This window comes from Diadema antillarum, unplaced genomic scaffold, assembly GCF_040938485.1.
Source record: "Diadema antillarum isolate AM-2024a unplaced genomic scaffold, OU_Dant_1.0 seq00000583_RagTag, whole genome shotgun sequence".
Classification (NCBI taxonomy): domain Eukaryota; kingdom Metazoa; phylum Echinodermata; class Echinoidea; order Diadematoida; family Diadematidae; genus Diadema; species Diadema antillarum.
In genome coordinates this window covers 508,478-530,107 of record NW_027271517.1, presented here as the reverse complement: position 1 = coordinate 530,107, position 21,630 = coordinate 508,478, and the positions used below count along the sequence as shown (strand labels likewise).

General features: G+C 39.3%; 1 protein-coding gene across 2 annotated transcripts; it reads right to left on the bottom strand.

The window, feature by feature from the left end:
• Positions 1–314: 314 nt before the first annotated feature.
• Positions 315–21,494, bottom strand: LOC139735519 (eukaryotic translation initiation factor 3 subunit C-like). Of its 2 annotated transcripts, XM_071646276.1 has the most exons (20): positions 21,470–21,494; positions 20,616–20,861; positions 18,579–18,771; positions 18,059–18,181; positions 17,263–17,400; positions 15,969–16,075; positions 14,502–14,643; positions 13,856–14,118; positions 13,358–13,454; positions 11,674–11,786; positions 11,030–11,153; positions 8,211–8,454; positions 7,215–7,411; positions 6,472–6,597; positions 5,675–5,825; positions 4,675–4,918; positions 3,396–3,461; positions 2,603–2,690; positions 1,660–2,029; positions 315–481 (listed from the first exon to the last, which is right to left on the bottom strand). In XM_071646276.1, exons 2-20 carry the CDS (start codon positions 20,780–20,782, stop codon positions 441–443), a joined length of 2,994 nt encoding a protein of 997 aa, XP_071502377.1. In that variant the 5' UTR covers positions 20,783–20,861; positions 21,470–21,494; the 3' UTR covers positions 315–440. The 2 variants fall into 2 exon arrangements, with proteins under 2 accessions (XP_071502377.1, XP_071502378.1); XM_071646277.1 differs by lacking the exon at positions 21,470–21,494 and having other exon boundaries at positions 20,616–21,129.
• Positions 21,495–21,630: the final 136 nt, after the last annotated feature.

Here is a 21,630-nt window from a genome sequence, read left to right as displayed (position 1 = left end):
TGTAAACAAAAGGTAGCAGTACAATTGTACTCCCTTTTCCAAGGCCAAAGTTTACTGCATTTTACCTCAAGATGTTGCACGATATTACAACACACGCAAAACTTTCAAACACGCCATCTTGTGATTTGGCTACGAAAACTCAGAAAGTTGAGTAGATTTCCTATTATATTACAGAGTACTTGAGGCTTCTTTCTTAATTCATGAAGTAAGACGCATCCCTCCAAGCAGAAATGATTAAATTTCTCATTATAATATACCCCCCCCCCCCCCCCCCCCCCCCCCCACCAACCCTTGCACAGAAGTGCAACTACTATTTAGAAATTTACAAGGAATGGTGGTCTGTGACTGTGATGGTACTTGACAGGCTTCGTGGAAACCACAACCAGAAGCACTGGACACTAGGCAGGTCAGTAGATAGACTGTTTTCGGCTAAGCTCTGTCTAGTACATGCGATTCTGCTGCTGAGGGTTTCTTCTCCGACCTGCACAAAATTAGACGAGAAGAGAGCAGAGAAGGGAATGGTAAATGAAACAATTAATATCGTCCGCCACAGGTATTGCTTTCCATGGGTCATCCCCGGTTGGTTAGCATACTTAAAGGACAAGTTCACCTTCATAAACATAAGGATTGAGAAAATGCAACAATATTAGTAGAACACATCAGTGAAAGTTTGAGGAAAATTGGACAATCGATGCAAAAGTTATGATTTTTTTTAATTTTTGTGTTGGAACTGCTGGATGAGGAGACTACTACAGCTTGTGAGTCATATGCGTACAACAGTATAAAGAAAATATAAAAGAAAATTCAACATATTTTCACTTTTTTCGCATAATAAAAGAGCAATTGACTTGCCTCTTTCTAAAGGCAGGGGGAATAATATTACCCATAACATTTATCGGTAACGAGTCAGGGGAATGTGTACTTTTTTCAAAAGATGGAATTTTGTGAAATTCTCTTTATATTTTCCTTATATTGTTGTACGCATGTGACATCTAAGTTATTCATACACTGCAGTAGTCTTCTCATCCAGCGGGTACTGCAAAAAAACTTCAAAAATTCATAACTTTTGAACGGATTGTCTGATTTTCCTCAAACTTTCAATGATGTGTTCTACTAATATTGCTACATTCTCTCAATCCTTATGTTTATGAAGGTGAACTTGTCCTTTAAGATAAAGTGAGACATTACTCATGAGTTGATGGCCAGCACACGCGATGTAATGATACATGGTTGCTAATGTGCTCATGCAATTTGTATTGCCACAAGGAGATGGTTTCAAACGTGGGGTTTAACTTGGGTATTTCATAAACAATGTATGCTTGCTGCATAGAATTAAAAAAATTGCTATTTCCAGCTTGAAAAACATATTGACAAATTACACTAAAATAATGTGGAATATGGAAGGGAATGAAGTGAAATTTTCAACTTTACTGGTCAAATCTTTTCAGAGCAAATTACATGAAATAGTTTGCACAAAGACATCAAATTTAGATGGATAAACAACTCTTCATCATCCTTTCTTTGTACGGAAACAGCCGTTTTGTCAACCAAACAATTAAAAAGCTCAAAGTCATGAAGAGGAATTCATGAATAGAGCACTCATATGTTTTCATCTGAAACATCACCACTGATTATTCTCTTTTCACTGCTTGCTCCTACCTCTTCCACCTGTTCGTCCATCCTTGTTGTAGCGATCACGCCCATCTTTGTTGTAGCGGTCACGCCCATCCTTGTTATAACGGTCGCGGCCATCCTTGTTGTACCTGTCGCGGCCGTCTTTGTTGTATCGGTCCCGGCCACCCCTGTCCTTGTACCCGTCACGGCCCCGCCCGTCCTTGTTGTAGCCACGGTCCTTGAAGCCCTGCTGGTCGCGGGGCTTGAAGCGGCCGTCCGTGCCTCGGTCGATGAGGCGTTCGTTGTTCTCCACTAGGTTGACCACCTTGTCCGCAAGTCGCAGGGAGAGGTGCTGCAGCCGAGTTGGCTCGCAGCGGTGCATGACAATCGTCGCTGCCGGTTCATCCCACGATGCCTGTCAATCATCAATACAGCAGATTCAACTTTGACCCCCCAGAAATTTTGATGTCATAATGAAACTTTTATTAATGTGGTTTGATGAAGTATCACATATTTTCAATAAGACAGTTCTAACTTTTAGTTTTGAAAATATCATGGAGAGAAACAATGTCTGATGTGCTTTATTTTCACTCCTCTGTGTTTAACAACTACCCAAATATTTGTGTGGGTTTCGTTTTGTTTTGGGTGTTGTTTTTTTTTTCAATTTCATCAACTTGTCTTAACCAAGTCAAACGTATCACAAAAATATCACATGTACATACACACAAGCATTTATAGTGTCAAAATCACATGAGGCAGATAATTAAAAACGACCAACCTTTTACCCATTTGATATCCGATGACTGTCCAGAAATGTGGACGATATGGAATACTCTACACATTTTCTAGAATGTGATCATCTAATATGAAGCAAATACAATAATAGAAGCAAACACAAAATTACCCAAGTGCTGTGACAGCTGGATGAGGGCACGTAAATTCCAATACAAGCTAAAACACTATGACAAGATTCCTTATCATCACTTACCATGAGTTCTTCGTTGATAATCATCTTACTGACGATGCTATGGACAGCCGTCTTCTCCAACTCAAACATCTCCGAGAGGGTAATGAGACTGAAACCAAACAATATAATTCATTCAAATGAGCCCATGTTAAATATATATTGTCGCTGGGGCGACAAGACCTCGTATCTACAAAATGTCAAATGTTCAGGAGAGCCAAAAAACATGGCGGCCAAAGCACTAGAGCGAATGGGAAAGCCTTTCCTTTGACATGCCGTGATGGCTTCATTTTTGGAGTAAGACAGTTGGGATTTGGCCAGGACATCACTATCTGACCATTAATTCAAAAAAGTCATTTCACCATAATTTCAGATACAAGGTCTTGTCACCCCAGCGACGATATACAATCATGTGCGTGAAGTATATCAGCTCTACATCACATTATGTTATCACTAAGGTGGAAACTATCATATGGTTACTTTCTGTATTATTTCTTTGTTTCTTTTTTGCACTGGACCAATATCTGAGACCTTCACTCCTTTACATTAAATAAATGCACTGCTTGCATGCAACAACCAACACACAGCTGATATTTGCCTTTCCTGTCAAAGGTGCATGACGTGAAAAGAAAAGAGAGCACTTTGCATTCGAAAATATTGTTCAAATGTATTCAGCGCTAACATCACAAAGTATATTCTTCAGTAAAATTACATCAGAGAAAAACTGCAATTAATGACTGTATGTGGTGCTTGATTGAAATCATGTGCTGGGAGGTCACACATATTATCATGAACAATGAAGTAGGTCAACACTCACCTGAGGGAGTCATACACACTACCGTAGGTGAACAGGTAGGTCCTCAGACTTTCTTCTTGGATTTTCCTGGGGGAAATGAACAAATGTGATGGAATAGTTTTACAGATGGTGTAAGTTGCACGTTAACACTTCACCCAATTCACAAAATAGCGCATTTACAGTTGAAAAAAAATGAGGTAAAAAGGAACCTTTCAGTGAACTTGTTTGAATAAGACCAAACCATGTTTTACTATATAGATTACACATTTTCTATCCAAATTAATACATTCACAGCTTGGAATATTTCACCTGCTCAGACAGCAAGTCTCACGAGTGTCATTTTAAGCTGGAATTTATGTTGTCACTGAGAAGTGAAGTTCAAACGCATGTAGCAGAGTGTTTTGAAAATTTGTCGTGTCTGCAATCTTTGATTTACCACATTACTCTGGGTAATGAAATATCTGACATAAGTATACATATATGCACGCCACATACGGCTGACTGAAGTACATGTATTCCCCTTGTGAAAATGAGTAGAGACAGTAAAGAAGAGCAAGCAGACTGTTACCAATGCAATCATCTGTTTGTGGCTAAAGAAGACAGAGAATACCCTGATAAAAACCACAGTTTGTTTGGTATTTTATGAGTCCCATAAAGATGCACAATATTTTCAAGAAAGACAGCACACCCAAGTACGACATCTGGACCTAGACCCTCTTAAAGACCGACCAAGTCTCGCATGTTAGGCGGGAGACTCAGGCCTCAGGGATCTTTCACACACTCACATACTTGACAAGCCTTTTCTCACACTTCACCAAAACGAAACAAACAAACAAACACACAAACTAAACCTAAAAACATGGATTTTCAACCACCGAAAAAGACACACTTTGGAACATCAGAATAATTACAAATATTACATTCGGTATGCACAAGATTGCATGATCTACAGCTTAAAAATGGACAAGACCCTTACTGTGGGAGGAGGGACACCCCTTCCAACATGCTTCACACAACTCACTTCGTATCAGGACAATAATCCCCCCCCCCCCCACCCCAGGACAATTACCCCCTGCTAAATACTGGTTAGTGATAAGGTTAGAGTAAAGATTAGAATTAGGGTTAGGTTAAGGGTTAGAATTTAAGTCGGGGTTAGGATTAGGTCAGAATGAGGGTTAGGATTAGGATCAGGGGAAGGGTCCGGGGTAATTGTCCGGGGGGGTAATTGTCTTACTCAATCCCTTCTCGGCCTTAAAAATCTCAGGCCTAGCTGCTGTCTGGTCCTTATCTCCGCACTCACCTGGTGATGAGATCCCTGACATGGTTGGGGTCCTGGAACAGGTTCCACACCTTCATGTTCATCTTCTCGTTGATCAGGTACTGCTTGCAGCCGCGCCAGTCGCCGTAGCGCATTGCCCGCGAGGCGGCCACCACGTGCTCCCGCATGCTCTCCGGCGGGCCGATCAGCGTCTGGCGCTCGCTCAGGCGCAGCTGGTGGTGAAAGCTCTTGCTGATCATGCGACGCCGGATGTCAAAATGGTGGGCTGGGTGGGGGGGGGGGGGGGGGGAAACATGTCAGCGTGATGCATTTTGATCATTACTTTCCATCAATAACTTTCACTTGAAGAAATTTTGCAAAATGATACGCCCAAATGGACTTCCTCCACCATCCACTGAACAGGAACAGGCTCATAAGAACAAAGCTGGAACCGACTGACATTTTCTTCATTAAGATGTCAAAATCCTTCTTAAGCTCCACATCTCAATGTTGGAATATCATTCTGAATATCATACATTGCCTAATTACATGCAATGCACAAACATGACGATAGAGTTGTCTTGAATGTTTGTTCTGTGACTAATGGAATCTACACATGTATGAGGAAAAGTAAATTTTATCAAATAGTCAATTCATACACACATGTATGGGGAAAAGTAAATTTTACTAAATAGTCAATTCATACAAAATTTAGTACTCTGAGAATTCTTTAGAGGGAAGAAAAAAATATATTCCAATACTAATCACACGGTGCGGTGTGAGAGTACTTGCAGAAAAAAAAAGTGTGAAAAAAAAAAATCTTACACTTATGAAAAAATAAAGTCTAAAGAGCATTAAACTGTAATTATTTCAATGCATTTAAAGTGCCCAAAAGTCTGAAAAGTGGGTTTTGGGGGCAGAGGAGAAATATCTGATATCAGATTAAACCCTAAACTCTCATATCCCTGTAGTAGCAAATGACAGAATGTCAAGTGCAATAGGTCAAGCTTGGAGTGAGGGGTCAAAGGTCACAGCAACTCACAGGCCATGTAGGGGATCTCTAGGAGCATGGCGGAGACGAGGTAGACACACTCCAGCAGCTCCAGGTTGATGTGCATGTGGAACGGGAGCTGGCGGCTCTTCTCAATCTTCTCCTGCTGAGCATCTCGTTCCTGCTGCCTCATTAGGAGACCCTGCACATTGCACAAATCAATAATCAATCAATTGATTAATTAATCACTCACTCTATCAATCAATCATTTAATCTATCTATCTATCTATCTGTCAATCAATAATTATTGATGGTAATAATAATAACATAAAAAACAACAGCAATAATGCAAAAAAAAAAAAGTTTACTTCATTTCATTTAATTTAAAGGCACATAGTCCCGGTGCTTTAGTCAAATACGTACGCGGGCGCAAGTTTCCTACAGAGACCCACGCTATCAACTCCTCTTCAGCGCTTATGCTTTGGCCCATTTCCCCCCGAGTCCGAAAAAGTCTGATCCACTGTAGTCAGTGGTCCGATCACAGTTCGGTTCATGATTCGGATGAGGGGGACGGCAGCTTTAGCAAACTTCTTTTGTGATGTCACACTAAGCACATAGGCACGCTTCCTGGCATCATTACAGACTGTATCACTACAGACAGTATCATCCAACAGCGCCCCCTCATCCACCGGGACTATGGGCCTTTAAGTTTCCACAAAAATTATACAGTGTTGTATCTGTAACATACATCCAGAGATTAATTAAAAGTAGAAACATCACAAAATCTCCCCCCAAAAGCCAATAATCTGGTTTCCCCATGGGCAACATCCGAAGGCAGAGACACTCACCTGTGCCAACAGCTCCTTGGCTCTTCCTCCACTCTGGATGTCCAGAAGTGCATTGTGGGCATCCTTGATGTTGCCATGGCGAAACGCACACAGACCAAGCTGCACCATGGTACGGTTGTACAAGATCTGCCGGTGTGAAAGGAATAAATGACACATTGCTGATAAGCAGGAGTAAATTCACTCAGATGTTTTCTAGATATTACATCATCTAAATCCAGGTGATAAAGATGATGGATGGATGGATGGATGGATGGATGGATGGATGAAAAAATTCAACCCACAATCCAACAAGTGTAAAGAGAAGAAACATGATGAAAGCATCAACTTCATGTAGAACTCATAATCCCAAACCAGGAACAACATGCATTTCTATGTGATAACATGTTAAATGAATGTACCATTATTTCAACAGTTGTAATATCTGTGTATATTGTTTGGAAATGAAAGTAAACAAGGAATGAACTAAACGAATTACCATCAAACAGATGGATGGTTAGAAAAGTCCCCCCCATATACACCCCCATCCGTATCAGGGCAATTACCACCTCCCCTAACCCCCGGCTAAATATGGGTTAGTAATAAGGTTAGAGTAAAGATTAGGGTTAGGGTTAGGATTAGGTTCAGGATTAGGTTCAGGATTAGGATTAGGGTTAGGGTCAGGGGAAGGGTCCGCGGTAATTGCCCAGGGGGTAATTGCCCAAGACCCATCCCCATCATCTCTCCACTCCCCAGTCCATTCTTACCTGGGTGGGTATGTCAGAGAACTGGATGGTCTGCTGGAGGTGAGACATGAGCATGAGGTCCCGGGCGGTGTACCAGCGGTCATGGATGGCATAGTGATATATGTGGCACAGCATGGTCCTAGTTCGGATCAGGTCCGTCGTGTCCTTGGAGTAGATGTACTTACACATCCGGCTCATCAGCTCCAGAGACGACTCCTCTGTAGAGACAGAGAGACGGACAAAAACGATACACAACAAACAGACACATCAAGGCTATGATAAAAAGGTGGACAACGCCAATGTTACAGCTACAATGTACATCCACAGTTAAAGGTCAGCACTTTACCACCTACGCATTTGTTGCACTGTAAACCTCTACTCAACATGGGAAGTGGTAGATTTGACCTTTTTACTGAGATTTTTACTCTCAAAGTGGGTTGATGCACAGATGACACAACCTACACACAGAAACACAAACTCTTTAACACATCCAAACCCCTACACACATTTTTTCCCTATAATCTTCATTAATAACCATTCAAACAATACAAATATAATATCATTACCTGATACTGCTGTACAAAGTAACAGAATAATTACACATTTTGGCCTAGTGCAGCAGTGCATTTACCTTGTATAATTCTTACCATGCATCATGTTTTAAAATCCACATAATTCCTCCCAGGATACGCATCTAGTCTAAGACAAAATAAATATTACAAGTTCAGAAACAAGTCACAAATTCCGCATATATGCACGAAAGGCACAGGTTGCCTCCTGCACACGCCACGAGACGTGACGCCGGTGCCCGAAATCGAAATGTGTTTTAGCAGCGGGTCAACGTACAGACGTGACGCCTTGATGTACGGTTGCGCTTGGCGTCACAACCCTCTCGTTCACCCAATCGAAAACTCCCTATTATCTCACAAACACACACACACACAAAAAAAAGTTGGAAACCAGGAGCCCCATCGAAACCAAAACTCTACCATCCCTTTCATATACTTCAATCCCCACCTTTCTTCTCCTTGTCCCTCTCTTCTTCCTCAATCTTGCTCTCCTCAGAGGACTCCTTCTTCTCCTCCTCCTCCTTCTCTTCTTCCTCCTCCTCCTTCTCTTCTTCCTTCTCCTCCTTCTCTTCTTCCTTCGCCTCCTTGCTATCCGTCTCTCCGTCTTTCTGCTCCTCCTTGTTCTTCTTCTCTTCCTCCGCCTTGGCCTTGGCTCGGTTCTTCTCCAGCTCACGCAGCTTTTCGTAGTCATACTGGGTGGGTAGGAAGCCAAAAAAAAAATCAGGATATTGCTCTTAAAGGACAAGTTCACCTTCGCAGACATGTCGATTGAATGAATGCAGCAATATTAATAGAACACATCAGCAAAACTTTGAGAAAAATCAGACAATCTGTTTAAAATTTTTAGAGTTTCTGCTCAGTCACTGCTAGATGAAAAGACTACTACAGCGTGTGATGTCACATGCGTACAACGATATAAAGAAAATATAAAGAAAATTCAACATATTTTCATTTTTCTTGCATAATAAAAGAACACTTGACTTCCTTCTTTCAGAAGACAAGGGGGAATGATATTACCCTTAACATACGTCAGTGACGAGTCGAGGAAATGTGCACTTTTTTCAAAAAGTAAAATGTTGTGAAATTCCCTTTATATTTTCCTTATATTGTTGTACGCATGTGACATCATACACTGTAGAAGTCTTCTCATTCAGGAGTGACTACGCAGATACTTTAAAAATTCATAACTTTTGAATGGATTGTCCGATTTCCCCCAAACTTTCACTGACGTGTTCTACTGATACTTCTGCATTCACTCAATCCACATGTATATGAAGGTGAACTTGTCCTTTAAAGTTTTATCATTTCTGCAGTTGACATTTTTGTTTTCGTGATCATATTTTTAAACAAGACACATGGATACTTTTTCTCACAGTATGAAGGAAAGCATCCCATTTCTTTTCAAATACTGTATACGTCATGTATCAGGCGAGTCTGATTTTTTTTGCAAGTCGGGCCTTCCGGTCAAAGTCATGAGAGGTTACATTCGCAATCGTTGAGTACAGTATAATCAAACAATTTGTTCATGTACAGTGCACTCCCGTTACAACGAACACGGTTATAACGAAATTTCGTTATAACGAAGTAAATCTTCTGGTCCCAAAATTATCACCTTTAAAGTCTATGGTACAAAATTTGCTTATAACGAACACGGTTATAGCGAAATTTCCGTTATAACGAAGTCTTTTCCGAGCGCCACAGACAAAGAAAAACAAAAGAAATGTGCTTCGTTATAACGAAATGCGAATTGCTTTCGAAAATACGTAGCAGAACAAGCATATTATAGCGTCTCTGCATGGGTGAACGCTTCACACCACTGTGTGTTCGCTCCTTGTGTCACGCACAGTTTCTGAGGGGAACTTGCGTTTATTATTGCAATACAGTTATCCCATCACATTCCACATAGCTTTCCAGTGTATGACTATTCAGCAAACAGAATATGATATATTATATACGTGGTTTCCTTGTTTTCGTTACATATTGTATTTGTTCAGTTATAACGAAATTTCGTTATAACAAAAGAAAACTGCCGGTCCCGAGCATTTCGTTATAACGGGAGTGCACTGTACTGTTCACTGCGTACCAGTACATGTGCGTATGCATGTCGCAATGAAGTCGGGATCAGAGTTAATATTTTCGCATGTTGTCAAATTTGCAAAGCTAAATGCCCTTCAGAATGTCTTGCATGTCTCTTTACATGCCCAGTAATTGTAACCCAAAATACAAAAGATGAAAGCAATAAACAGAAAATGGCTTAAAGGTAGGGGATACCTTTTACAGACCTCCCGAAATGCAGCAAAACATTAAATATGAACCTCAGGGGACTTGTTTAGGCCACTGCTGAGAAATCTGGAAGTCAACAGTTATCTACAATTTGAATAATGCACAAAACTCAACTACTCAGTAGTTCTGTGTGTCAGCCACACTTAAGCCTTTTTGTTGCAGTCTTCTGTATTTTTTATCTATAAACACAAATCCAAAAGTATAAGAGCTGATGTAATAACATATAGAGTGTGTGGCAAGAATGTATATAGAAATGTTTGTAAGTTTTGATGAACTTTCTTCACAAAATATACATGATGGACACACATGCAGTGCATAGGTCTGCAAAGGTAGAATAGTAATGTACTGGAATTTACGGTGAGTCCCGAAAAAAATTCAATTCAAAATCTAACGGTCAATAAAAATGTACTAAATGTTACCTTCCACTTTCAATACTTTATGGGAGTTTCTAAAATGATATTCTCTTCAACATACCACTGTATTTATACAACTCTTCATTTAAGGCATGCAAATGGGATTCCCTACCTTTAAGCCTATGTATGCTACTAGTGGGATGACTTTTGATGGTTTATCATCAATTTTTATTCAAGAAGAGTATATGAAACAAATAAACATTGCTAGTAAATAGTCCCATCTAATATCCTAAGTGACTACTATGTCATTTAACAGACACACAATATGAATAAATGTTCATATTTTTCAAATCATTTTTTTTTTCTCTACACCAAAGGAGCCGAGTAATGTTCCAAACAAATTTGAAGTATTTTGGTAAAAACTCAGAGCACAAGGAAGAACTTTAAAGAAACTATAGGAGAACTTTGATTATATTGGACAAGCACAGCCGACTGGTGCAAATAGTGAAACTCCCATCCATGTGAATAGAGGTTGAATCCAGCAAACTCTTTGGGGAAGAAGGTTTGGACAGTTAGAGCCAGGCTCAAATATCACTACACATGGGTTGTGGCCAAAGAGGGCGCTCTATACCTTGTAGTAGATGTGCTGGATGTGTCGCAGGTAAATGCGGCAGATTTCAGAGGAAATCCCGCATGCCTCGAGGTAGCCTTGCAGCTGCGTGATGATGTTTGTTACAGTGGTCTCATCCTTCAACCTAACATGAGAGATAAAAATGACATCAACCTCAAATCCTCCCTGTAGAAAAATACTCAAATAAATCCTCTTAAAAAAGTTTTCCAAAACAAACGTTGCATATTGTACAGCAAGAAATATTCGCGGCATGAAATTTTTGCGTATTGGAGACAGCGTTTTTTGCGGCTTGATGATTCTGCAAATTGCCACTGGCAACCATTGCATTATAAGAGAACTTTCGTAGGCATTTTAATTTTGCGGATCTTGGCTCTTGTGAAATTAAAATGAACGCAAAATAATTCTGGCTTCATAGTAGCTTGAATGATGGAGCAAAGCTGCAACTAGTTTTATGTCAGAATACATGAGATAATTTTAATATTTGCAAAAATATTTATTGTCATGTAATGAGTGCAGTATCTTTGAAAAGATTCCAATTTTTCTCTATTTGATAATGACCTTACTTCGTAAAATTTTGAAAATGGCATCTGTTTTTGCATTCAAACTCTGCAAATATTCTTGATGCTTGAGAGGTGACAACTAACCTGTCCACGTATTCCGTGGAGTGAGCGTCAGTGCCTTGAAGGATCTTGGTGAACTCTTCGTCAAGCCGCTCTGCCACTGTGAGGATACATCCCCGGACCCTGAATGGCGGCTCCTACCAGGAAGCAGACGAAACAAGCAGTAAAAAGAAAATTGTGTTGGCATATCGCTCCCTACTTTTTTTTTTCTTCCCATGGGATTTAACCCTAACTAGGCCGGGCTATTTAGGTAGATCATAGAGCCGGGGGGGGCCTCCCAGGCCCCCCCTCCAGATCTCGGCCGTCGACCGCGCGATCGCGACGAAAATTCGCACACACATTGCCTATGACGTAATGTAAAGTACCATGAAGTTAAATTTTTTAAAAATTATCATTAATGCTTAATCATGCTAATTTATGCATAATGATGCATGAAATCAGACAATTTGGTAAAAATCACTAAATAAAGCTAAAAATGGGCACGTTTTTTATGTAAATATTCTTTTTATTGTCCCGAGCAAATATAAGAGAAAAAAATTGTGCTATCTGAAAAAATTTCTTAAGTATTTTATTGTTTTTTGAATTTCTTATGTATTTCTTTGTTTTTTCGACTTTATGTTTTTCAATGTTTTTTCGATGAAACTTGTCCGCGACATTGTTCCGAACAAGAAAATATGTTATTAATTGATTTTAATCAATAAAACCCCAAAATAATCATGCTTTTATGAAATTTGCCCGTAAGCACAGTTTGCATTGAAATTGTACACGAATTCACGTTTTTGAGCAATTTTTGGTCTGACATGAACGTACATATTTATGCGCAACTTCGGAATCGTGCGCCCGGGCATCGCAAATTTGGTGTCAAAAGATGCGGGAGACTCGAAAGAAAAAAGTCATGAAACGTCGCGGCGTTAGCTTTTCGCGTTAGCAATACATCGCGCGAAACGTCGAGGGGGGGCCTCGGAGGCCCCCCCCCCCCCCCCCCCCCCCCCCCCCCCCCCCGGCCTAGTTAGGGTTAACAAATATTGAGCACCGCCAAACATTCAGTGAACTTGGAGGTGCAAAGTTTTATGACAAGATGATGATTACGGCTGAAGAATTCTGCAGGACTAGATGGTTAAGAGAAAATAAAACCCAAATATTTAAATATGTGAATTGAGTGAATGCAGTAATAGTAGTAGAACACATTAGCGAAGTTTGAGGAACTATCGGGTAATCCATTGAAAACTTATGAATTGTCTTTTTAAGTTAAGGTGCAGCCACTGCTGAATGAGAAGACGACATCATTTTGTGACGCCACATATGGAAAACGATATAAGGAAATATAAAGAAATTTCAACATATTTTCACTTTTCTAGCATAATGAAAGAACACTTGACTTACCTCTTTCAGAAAGTACACGGATAAATATTACCCTAAACATATGGCAGTAACAAGTCCAGGGAATAAATACATTTCATTATAAAATGAAATTTTGTGGAAATGTCTTTATATTTTCTTTGCATCGCTTTCCATACATGACATCACCAAATGCAGTAGTCTTCTGATCCAGTGATGGCTGCATGAAAACTTCAAAACTCATAGCTTCTGAATAGAATGTCCGATTTTCCTCAAACTCTCCTTGATGTGTTCAACAAATATTGCTGCATTCCCTCAATCCACATATATGTTTTGTTTCATTCCCCTTTATGAGAAACAGACAACTCACCGTAAGCTGCTCGGCATCCTCCGACATATTTTCGGTCACCACTATGTCTTGATTGGCCACCAAGATATCCAGCATTTCTTTCATTAGCTCCAGGCACCTGTACAAAACAAAATCACCAGTTCTATGATTGAAGTCCCACCTATCTTCCTCTTCTATTCCAGCCACAACTTTGAGGAATTCACCCATATGTGAAGGGAAAATTTTGAGCGAAAAATGTAATTATCAGCCACCTTTATGGCTGAATAAATCATATAAGAGAGGACATTCGATTCATCATGGAAGCATAAGCATGGCTGAAACCGGGCTGACAGTTTCATGAGGAAATTACCTCAGATTTGCCTCTCACAAAAGGTAGATTTTTTAAAATCATGTGAATGAATGCCTAACACGCGTATACGGATATACACACACTCACACTAACAGCACTATAGGCACATAAACTCAAGCAAATTTAAATGTGCTCCTGTAACAAAAACATTTCATAGTGGGCTTCCTTACATTTCCCACATGGTAGTTTTCATGCACGCCGCCACGTTGGGGTTGTAATCAAAGATGGCCGACATGATGTGGAAGTCGATCTTGAGGTCGATGCCCAGCCCAAGGTTGTTCTGTCGGGCGATGCTCCGAAGCTCCTTCAGCAGCTCGATCTGGTCGGCCCGGTTGGTGCCGCGCTTGCCGCGGGCGGAGACGATCTCGCCCAGCTTCTTGACGACCACAGAGTGCGTGATTTCAACGTCCTTGGCAAACATCTTCGGTTTTTCCTGCAAAAATTGTGTACAAAGTACCAACATGAATTGAGACCAACATACATTATTCTTCAAGGATCTGGTGAAACCTACATCTACACCATCGCACCACAGTGATCTATTTTGCACTGTAATGCATAGGTAAGGAATGCCATTTTCTTGATCGTAGCACATTGCCACACAGTATCATGACAGCTGGGCATGCATGTTCTGGGTTTACCCTCTCCACAATGAAGCCTAACAACAAAAAATGACTTGCAGAATGACAAATAAATACTTTGAAAAAAGCGGACAATAAAAACACAAGAGTGAAAACACAGATCAGGCAAAAGAAAGAAGAATGAGCCCACAGAGCCTGTGGGTTTACTGAACGACAAGAGGTTGAAACGACCTCTGACCTTCTCGACCTTGATGCCACCTTTGACCTCTTCCCATTCTCCATCTCCTGCCTCGCCGTCCTCTGCTAGCTCCTCTTCTCTGACCTTAGCCTTCTTCCTACTCCTGTCTTTCCTCGAAGTCTTGTCGGTTGTTGCTGGGGTTCTGGTAGAATGGAAAGGAACCAGTATTAAAGGGATGGTACAGTATTGGTGGAGATGAGAATTGGGCTTTTAACTTTTTGCGAGATACCATGAAAACACTTATGATATAGTACAGAGCATACCATTTTAAGAGGAATTCAAAGTTTGTTTGATGAAAATCGGGTTTGGAATGACTGAAACATCTAAAAACAAAGTAAAGCAAAGCCATCATAATAAAGTGTGGGTCTCACACTTTATTAGAATCGCTCTTTTTTGGATATCTTGACCATTTCAAAACCAATTTTCATCAAATAAACGTTGAATTCCTCATAGAATTACATGCTCTTTCATATTTCATAAGAGGTTTCTCTTTATTTCACCAAAAAATGTTAGAAACCCGAAATTAGGTCTCAACCAAAACTGTACAATCCCTTTAACAGTCACACCAGCGTACAATGTAGGTATGCACTCATCAGCCAGGACCAGTGACACGACATTTGCTCCTTCGACAATTGCTCTGGTCGCATTTTCTCCAAGGACTTGGGGTTAGGGTTAGGGTTGTGATGGGGTCTTAGGTTTAGTTTGACGTGAGGAATAAGATTAGGGTTATGTTTGTGGGTAGGTTTTATGCTTGGATTAGCGTGCAGATACTTCATGGGAGCAATTGTCATGGAAATAAATGTCACGGACCCACAAGGACCATCTGTTACTATTCTTGTGGACTCATTTTGGTGTCATTGCACTTGCAGATTGTAACTGGCAGGTTAATAGAGTCCATCTTATCCCTTATTCTGAGTTTATGGCTGTGAGACATAGCTTTGACAGCATCTTCAACACCACCACAGAAAGACAGTGAGCATAATTACTGCAGGTCAAGACCATATTTGATCCCACATTTCTTTGTTTGTGTGCTTGTTTCCAAGAAACAAGCGACTGTGGGGAGAACTTGAGAAATGACTTCACGAATCAAGAATTTTACTACTATTATCATTATCATTTTATTTACTTATTTATTTATTCATTCATTTATTTATCTATCTATCTATCTACTTATTCATTCATTCATTCATTCATTCATTCATTCATTCATTCATTTATTTAGTTCACATTTCAACATAAAATACAAACAAAAAATAATATTACATGATATAAATATTGTGGTGATTCTAGGTGCATATTCACTCTTTCGCAGGGATTTGGACAACCAAGATAAACCAATGTTAAACATTAGGTACTTTTTCCACAGGGACATGGTTGGACAAGGAGATATTGCTCAAATACGGGCAAGTTTCACATATCACTTTGATCATCCCTACATGGTGAGGTCAAGGGAGAAATGCTACTCACTTCTTCAAGAAGTACTCGGCCGTTAGATGAGCGATGGCCGGGACTTCGTCGTCCGAGCTGGAGTCGGATGACATGGATTCGTCCCAAGAGTCGTCTGATTCGTCATCCTGGTGAATGATATATAGAGACAGGAAGCTGGATCACTGTTTTATGACTGCAAAGATGGCCTTGTCAATCTATGTAGGATACTCAATTTACCTGCATTTCCAATATGCAACTATTCTTTGACAGTTTTTAGGTATGCAACATTGTTATACTTAGCAACACCTCAAGTAGACAACTAAATTTGATATTGGAAAACTTTTTCATTCTTTGACACCTTCCTCTTTTCTTTTTTTATATGAACATTTAACTTTATAAGACAGGAATTGTTTATATTTGATTTCTTTTACTCAAACTGACTGAAAACATAGTATATCATCTCTTTCAAATACATTTGTATATAAACTGTGTACATTCACATTCTATAATAATATACCTATATAAATAGTAATGATATAATAATATGAAAAATTTACATAGTGCTTAAGACCTTAAGTTTTCTAAGCACTTTACAATTAAGAAAAAAACCCATAAAAGTCAACTTTGAGTAAAAATGATCCATAAATGACACAATCATCTACTGTATATTGTTCTTCAAATGAAAGTGAGTTTCTTCCAGAAAATGTCAATATTTTCTTGTTGGTTGCTGGGACATTTTGATAATGATGCTTATGGGAGGAAAAAAAAAACAGGATTTTGGATGATAGACTATATTTTGAATTTAAAGGAGACCTCCGGATGATTTTCAGACTTTTACATTTGAACAAATATGAATTAGTTATACTGAGTACAGAATTTCAAAATTTATAGTAATTGGGTTGAGGAATAAGCATGTTTTCAAAATTTACAACAAATTGCAATGAACAAGGATGATGACATGGCAGCCTCACCATATGAATGCATGAGTTGGGGTCAAGGAAGCAGAACAAGAGAAGAAGGCATGCATAGATTATACAGAGGTGAACTTGTTTTAAGCAAGTGGTATCGTAATGGAATTACACTGCTGCATTTCTGAAATATGTGAGTCTCCTATGTCATCAACACTGTTCAGTGTAATTTGTTTAAGATTTTTCAGAGTATTGTTTCTCTGCTCAAAGACCACAATAAATTCTAAAAATCCATACATGGAGCTGTCGATTTATGTACTACATGATGTGAAATTATGAAAGTCGTCTGGAATGCCCCTTCAATCACATCTGAAAGTGATGACTCCAAACAGCTCCTTCCAGACAAAGTAAAGATGACTTCTTACTGAGTCTCTCTCCTCCTTTGCCTTGGGGACAGTCTTCTTGAAGCTCTGCACCGGGGCCTTCTCTTCCTCCTCCTCCGGCTCACCGCTCTCCTCCTCCTCATCCTCATCCTCATCATCATCTTTCTCAGCATCGGGATTCTGCATCAGAACAACATCATGTTATCGATGATTACAAAAATCTGCTCTTTTGAACGTAAACAAACTAGACATGTGAAGATAGCAATGTGAAACTTACGATTACATTGATAGAATTCTGCTTCATGATTTAAACATATGTCAAATGTAAAAGCAAAGAATACAATGTGGCCTACTGATTGAATGCATCTTTGTTCTTATCATTGACATCAAAACAGCACATACATTGTTTTTTCACCAATTAGAAGCAAAACACAGACGTAAGTCCAGCATGCTCCATTTTGCGTTTGCTCAGTATCAAAAAGTACACATGCATAAGCATGCAGTTTGATCATCAAAAACATTTAAATCAATGAGAGATTACTCATAAATCTCATCTGAAGCTAAAGACCAGAAATCACACATCATATTCCACAGAAAAAAATGATGCCAGCTGCTTGTTTGGGGTCATCAATTGCTGGTAGAAAAAAAAAAAACAAGTTCTTAAAATTCAACCCTAACACAAAAATTAATTTTTCTGACATTGTTATCAAGATGATCATCAGAAAACAGATTCCCCAACAACTCGTTCAATCTATCATCAGAAAATTATGAACGTTTGTGACAAATGGAACTGCAACATGCATAATTGTGAAAACTGGGAAAAATTCCACACACTCACCTCCTTGTACTTCTCAAACTGTTCCTCCAGTTGGCTCTCTCGGACATACTTCCTGGACTTCTGCCTCAAGGTGGCCAACGCTTTAGCATTTGCCTTGTTCAGCTTCTTTTTCTCCTCCCACAACTACAAGCAAGAACACATCAATTAAATACAGAACTGATACAATAACTAATCACTCTGCAATACTATAATCACAAAAAAGTGTGTTTCAAACGAATAAAACGAGTTTAAATAGGTTTCAGTAAGTTTCGTTTTAAACAGAAGACAAAATTCATTTTATAGAGATATGAAAACAGATTTTTGTGGGTGATGACTGAACATTGAGAGTATAACAGAAAGCTGACTGACATTTAACCCCCCAATTCTGTATTTCATCGAAGAATTACTTTAAACAATGAATTAGATTCATGACTACACGTAGCATACAGAAGGAAGTTCAATGCATTACAAGTCTAAATCAACACTATGTCAAAAGAAATAACCAGTACGATCCCCAACATTTGATCCCCAATATCAGTACCTCATTGACGAAGGATTCCAGCTCCACAAGGCAGCGGACGTAGTAGCGAGGGTACTGCCCTTCGCTGCTCAGCACATTCTGGGCCTTGGCATACACTCGGGTCAGCTCCTCAAAGCTTGACAGCACCCGAGACACGTCGCGAATCTTCTTCTGATTTTTCATCTGCTTGATCACATCCATGATTTCATCATGCCTGTAGAAACGAAGAGAAATATCATCCAAAAAGGGATGAGAAAACTTGTTTATGAAGTTTGTGGGAAACAAGGGCATCATCATTTTCTCTCTTATTTATTTATCTCTTTTTTTGGGGGGGTCACAATTGCTGAAGTAGAAATTGAAATTTATCTGGAGATTTCACTTCAGCATCTAGCTTACAATTCAATTAAAGCCCCTTTTTACATGTGCCTTGAAATCTTGCAAAATTTGAAACCACTACTGTTAAAACCTCATATATACTAGAAGCAAAATATCTCATACTACTGAATATTCAATACTTCTTCCTGGTACAAATTCATCTTAATGGTTGCCCCCCCCCCCCCCCCCCAGCTGATATAAACATCAAATTAAAGAAGGCATAGATAATCTGTTGCAACCCTCTCATCATATACTCAATTTTATTTGTTCTACTTTGGCAGTGATTGAATTTGAAATAATTTTCAAAGCGGACACAGAGTATATGCCATTTCTATCATGACACTTTTTTTTCTTCATCAGTATTTTAAAAAATGATGCAATTTTGAGGAAAACATGTGAAATCCTGATATTTCGACAACACTCTGGTATTTGCTATACATTCACGCTTGAATGGCCCTACCAACCAAGTACATGCCATTTCTGTCATGACACTTTTTTCTTCTCTCCATCAGGACCAAAAAGAAAAGACGATGCAATCAAGAACACATATGGAATCCCGATATTTTGACAACACTCTGGTATTTGCTATACATTCACACCTGAATGACCCTACCAACCAAGTACAATTGTACATTATGCCATTTCTGTCTTGACTTTTTTTTTTTCTCTCCATCAGTACTTACCAAAAAAACAAAAAACAAAGATGATGCAATCTAGAAGAAATCATATGAAATCCCCATATATTGACAACACTTGGGTAATTGCTAAACACGCACCTGAATGGCCCCACCAACAAGGGTGGCATAACATCTGCTCCTGTGACAATTGCTCCGGTCTTATTTACTCCAAGGACTTAGGGTTAGAGTTAGGGTTGTGATTGGGTTTTCGGTTGAGATTGATGTGTGTATTAGGATTAGGTTTAGGATTGTTTGTTTGTGGGTAGGTTTTATGTTTCGCTTAGCATGCAGATATTTCATGGAAGCAATTGTCACAGAGGCAAATGTCACGGAGTCATCAACACGATAGTACATGTGTAACAAGAAACCTTTTTAATTATCATTTGCCATTTGTAAGATCAAGCTCTTATCAAAAGTCAATATTTTAGAATGGACCAAAAATATGGAAAGAGTTGTTAGATAGAATAAAATCAAGTCAGGTTTTTACAATTTTTAAAATCCATCATAAGCAGTATTTAAGTGACGGACAATCTTTAGAATATATAATGTAGAAAATGTTATTATAAGATTTTTTTTGGTTTAATGTGTATTGTTCATTGTGTGTATAACTAAGTGTGCATTTGCCATTAGTATGCATACATGTCTATTTTTTTTTTTTTTGTGCTGCTGTTTGTAATTTTGTAATTAATATGTCATCCATATTGGTACATGTTACAGGACTTGGCTTCATATAATAAGGCTCCGCCTTAATGTCAAGTTCCTATTCTTCTTAATTTCTGATGCTGATGTTTATCTTTTGTATCCGTTGCAGACATGTCAGTAACTCTATATACACTTGACAACATGAATCTGAATATAACATAGTTGTACTTATATGTTGTGAATTTTCTGTTTGTTTATATGGTTTTTATAAAGTACCTGGTTGGTATTGAATAAATAAATCCAAATCCAAATCCAAAAATATACGCTAGAAATGGAGGGAGAGAGAACAGCAGAAGTCTCATACCTCTTTGACTTTGCGCTCCTCACAACACGTTTAGTTTCTTCCTCATCATCGCTGAAGAAGAACCTGGCCATGGGCACAGGCTTGGACTGGGGGACGGGCATCCCATCATCGCTCGATTCCGAGTCGCTCTCCGTGGAGGAGCCACCCGCAAAGAAACGCGACGCCATGATTCAAGACGTTTGTCACCAGCCTGGCTTATGTCGATTGTAGTATTCAACAGAGCAACCACAGATGACAGTATTTGACCTGTATTGGAGGAAAAAATAAAAACAGTACAATCTTGCACTCAGCAGATCAAATCTCTGTTGTCACAAATAACGGCATGCAGTAAACCTTGTTGGACATCCACCTACATTTCTTTAATTCGATTGAGCTACCCCGACCAAACTGATCTGGTAGATTTTCTTCGTAGACTAAGATTAAGAACCTGTGCAGCTGTACCTAGCTAGCTCTATCCAGTGTGCTCACCATGCAGTATTTGATAGCAAAAAGCACTTCGGCTTCTACTTTATAATCTCTCATTTGCAGCACATACACAATGTATGATTGCATGCCATGCATTTCATGAAATTAATTTATTGCAGCTACACACGCGCGCGCCTGCCTGCAGCATCATGCATGTTTAACAATATTAGTGTAGTGCGCCTTGTGCACTTGCTTGCTGCATGTCGCACCGCCGAAGTGTGAATGAATGAAACACAATCCTAACTTTTCTTTATCTATCATTACACTCTTTTTACACTCAATACAACATATCATCGAACATAAACGCAAATCTCAAATTACGAAGCTAAGCCTACAGTATTGCGGCAAATATTCTAATAATAATTGGGCAATATGTTCTAGTCACTCACCACTAGTCGCAGCAGGTAATACTCGTCGTGAGAACGTACTTTGTACATATACCAAAGCGCGCGCGGGCGCGCTCATACGATACATGTATTAGAGTGAAGAGTACATAGCGCCAAATTCTGTACTCACCCTTCTCTGACTACAGAGAGGAATATAATTTTGC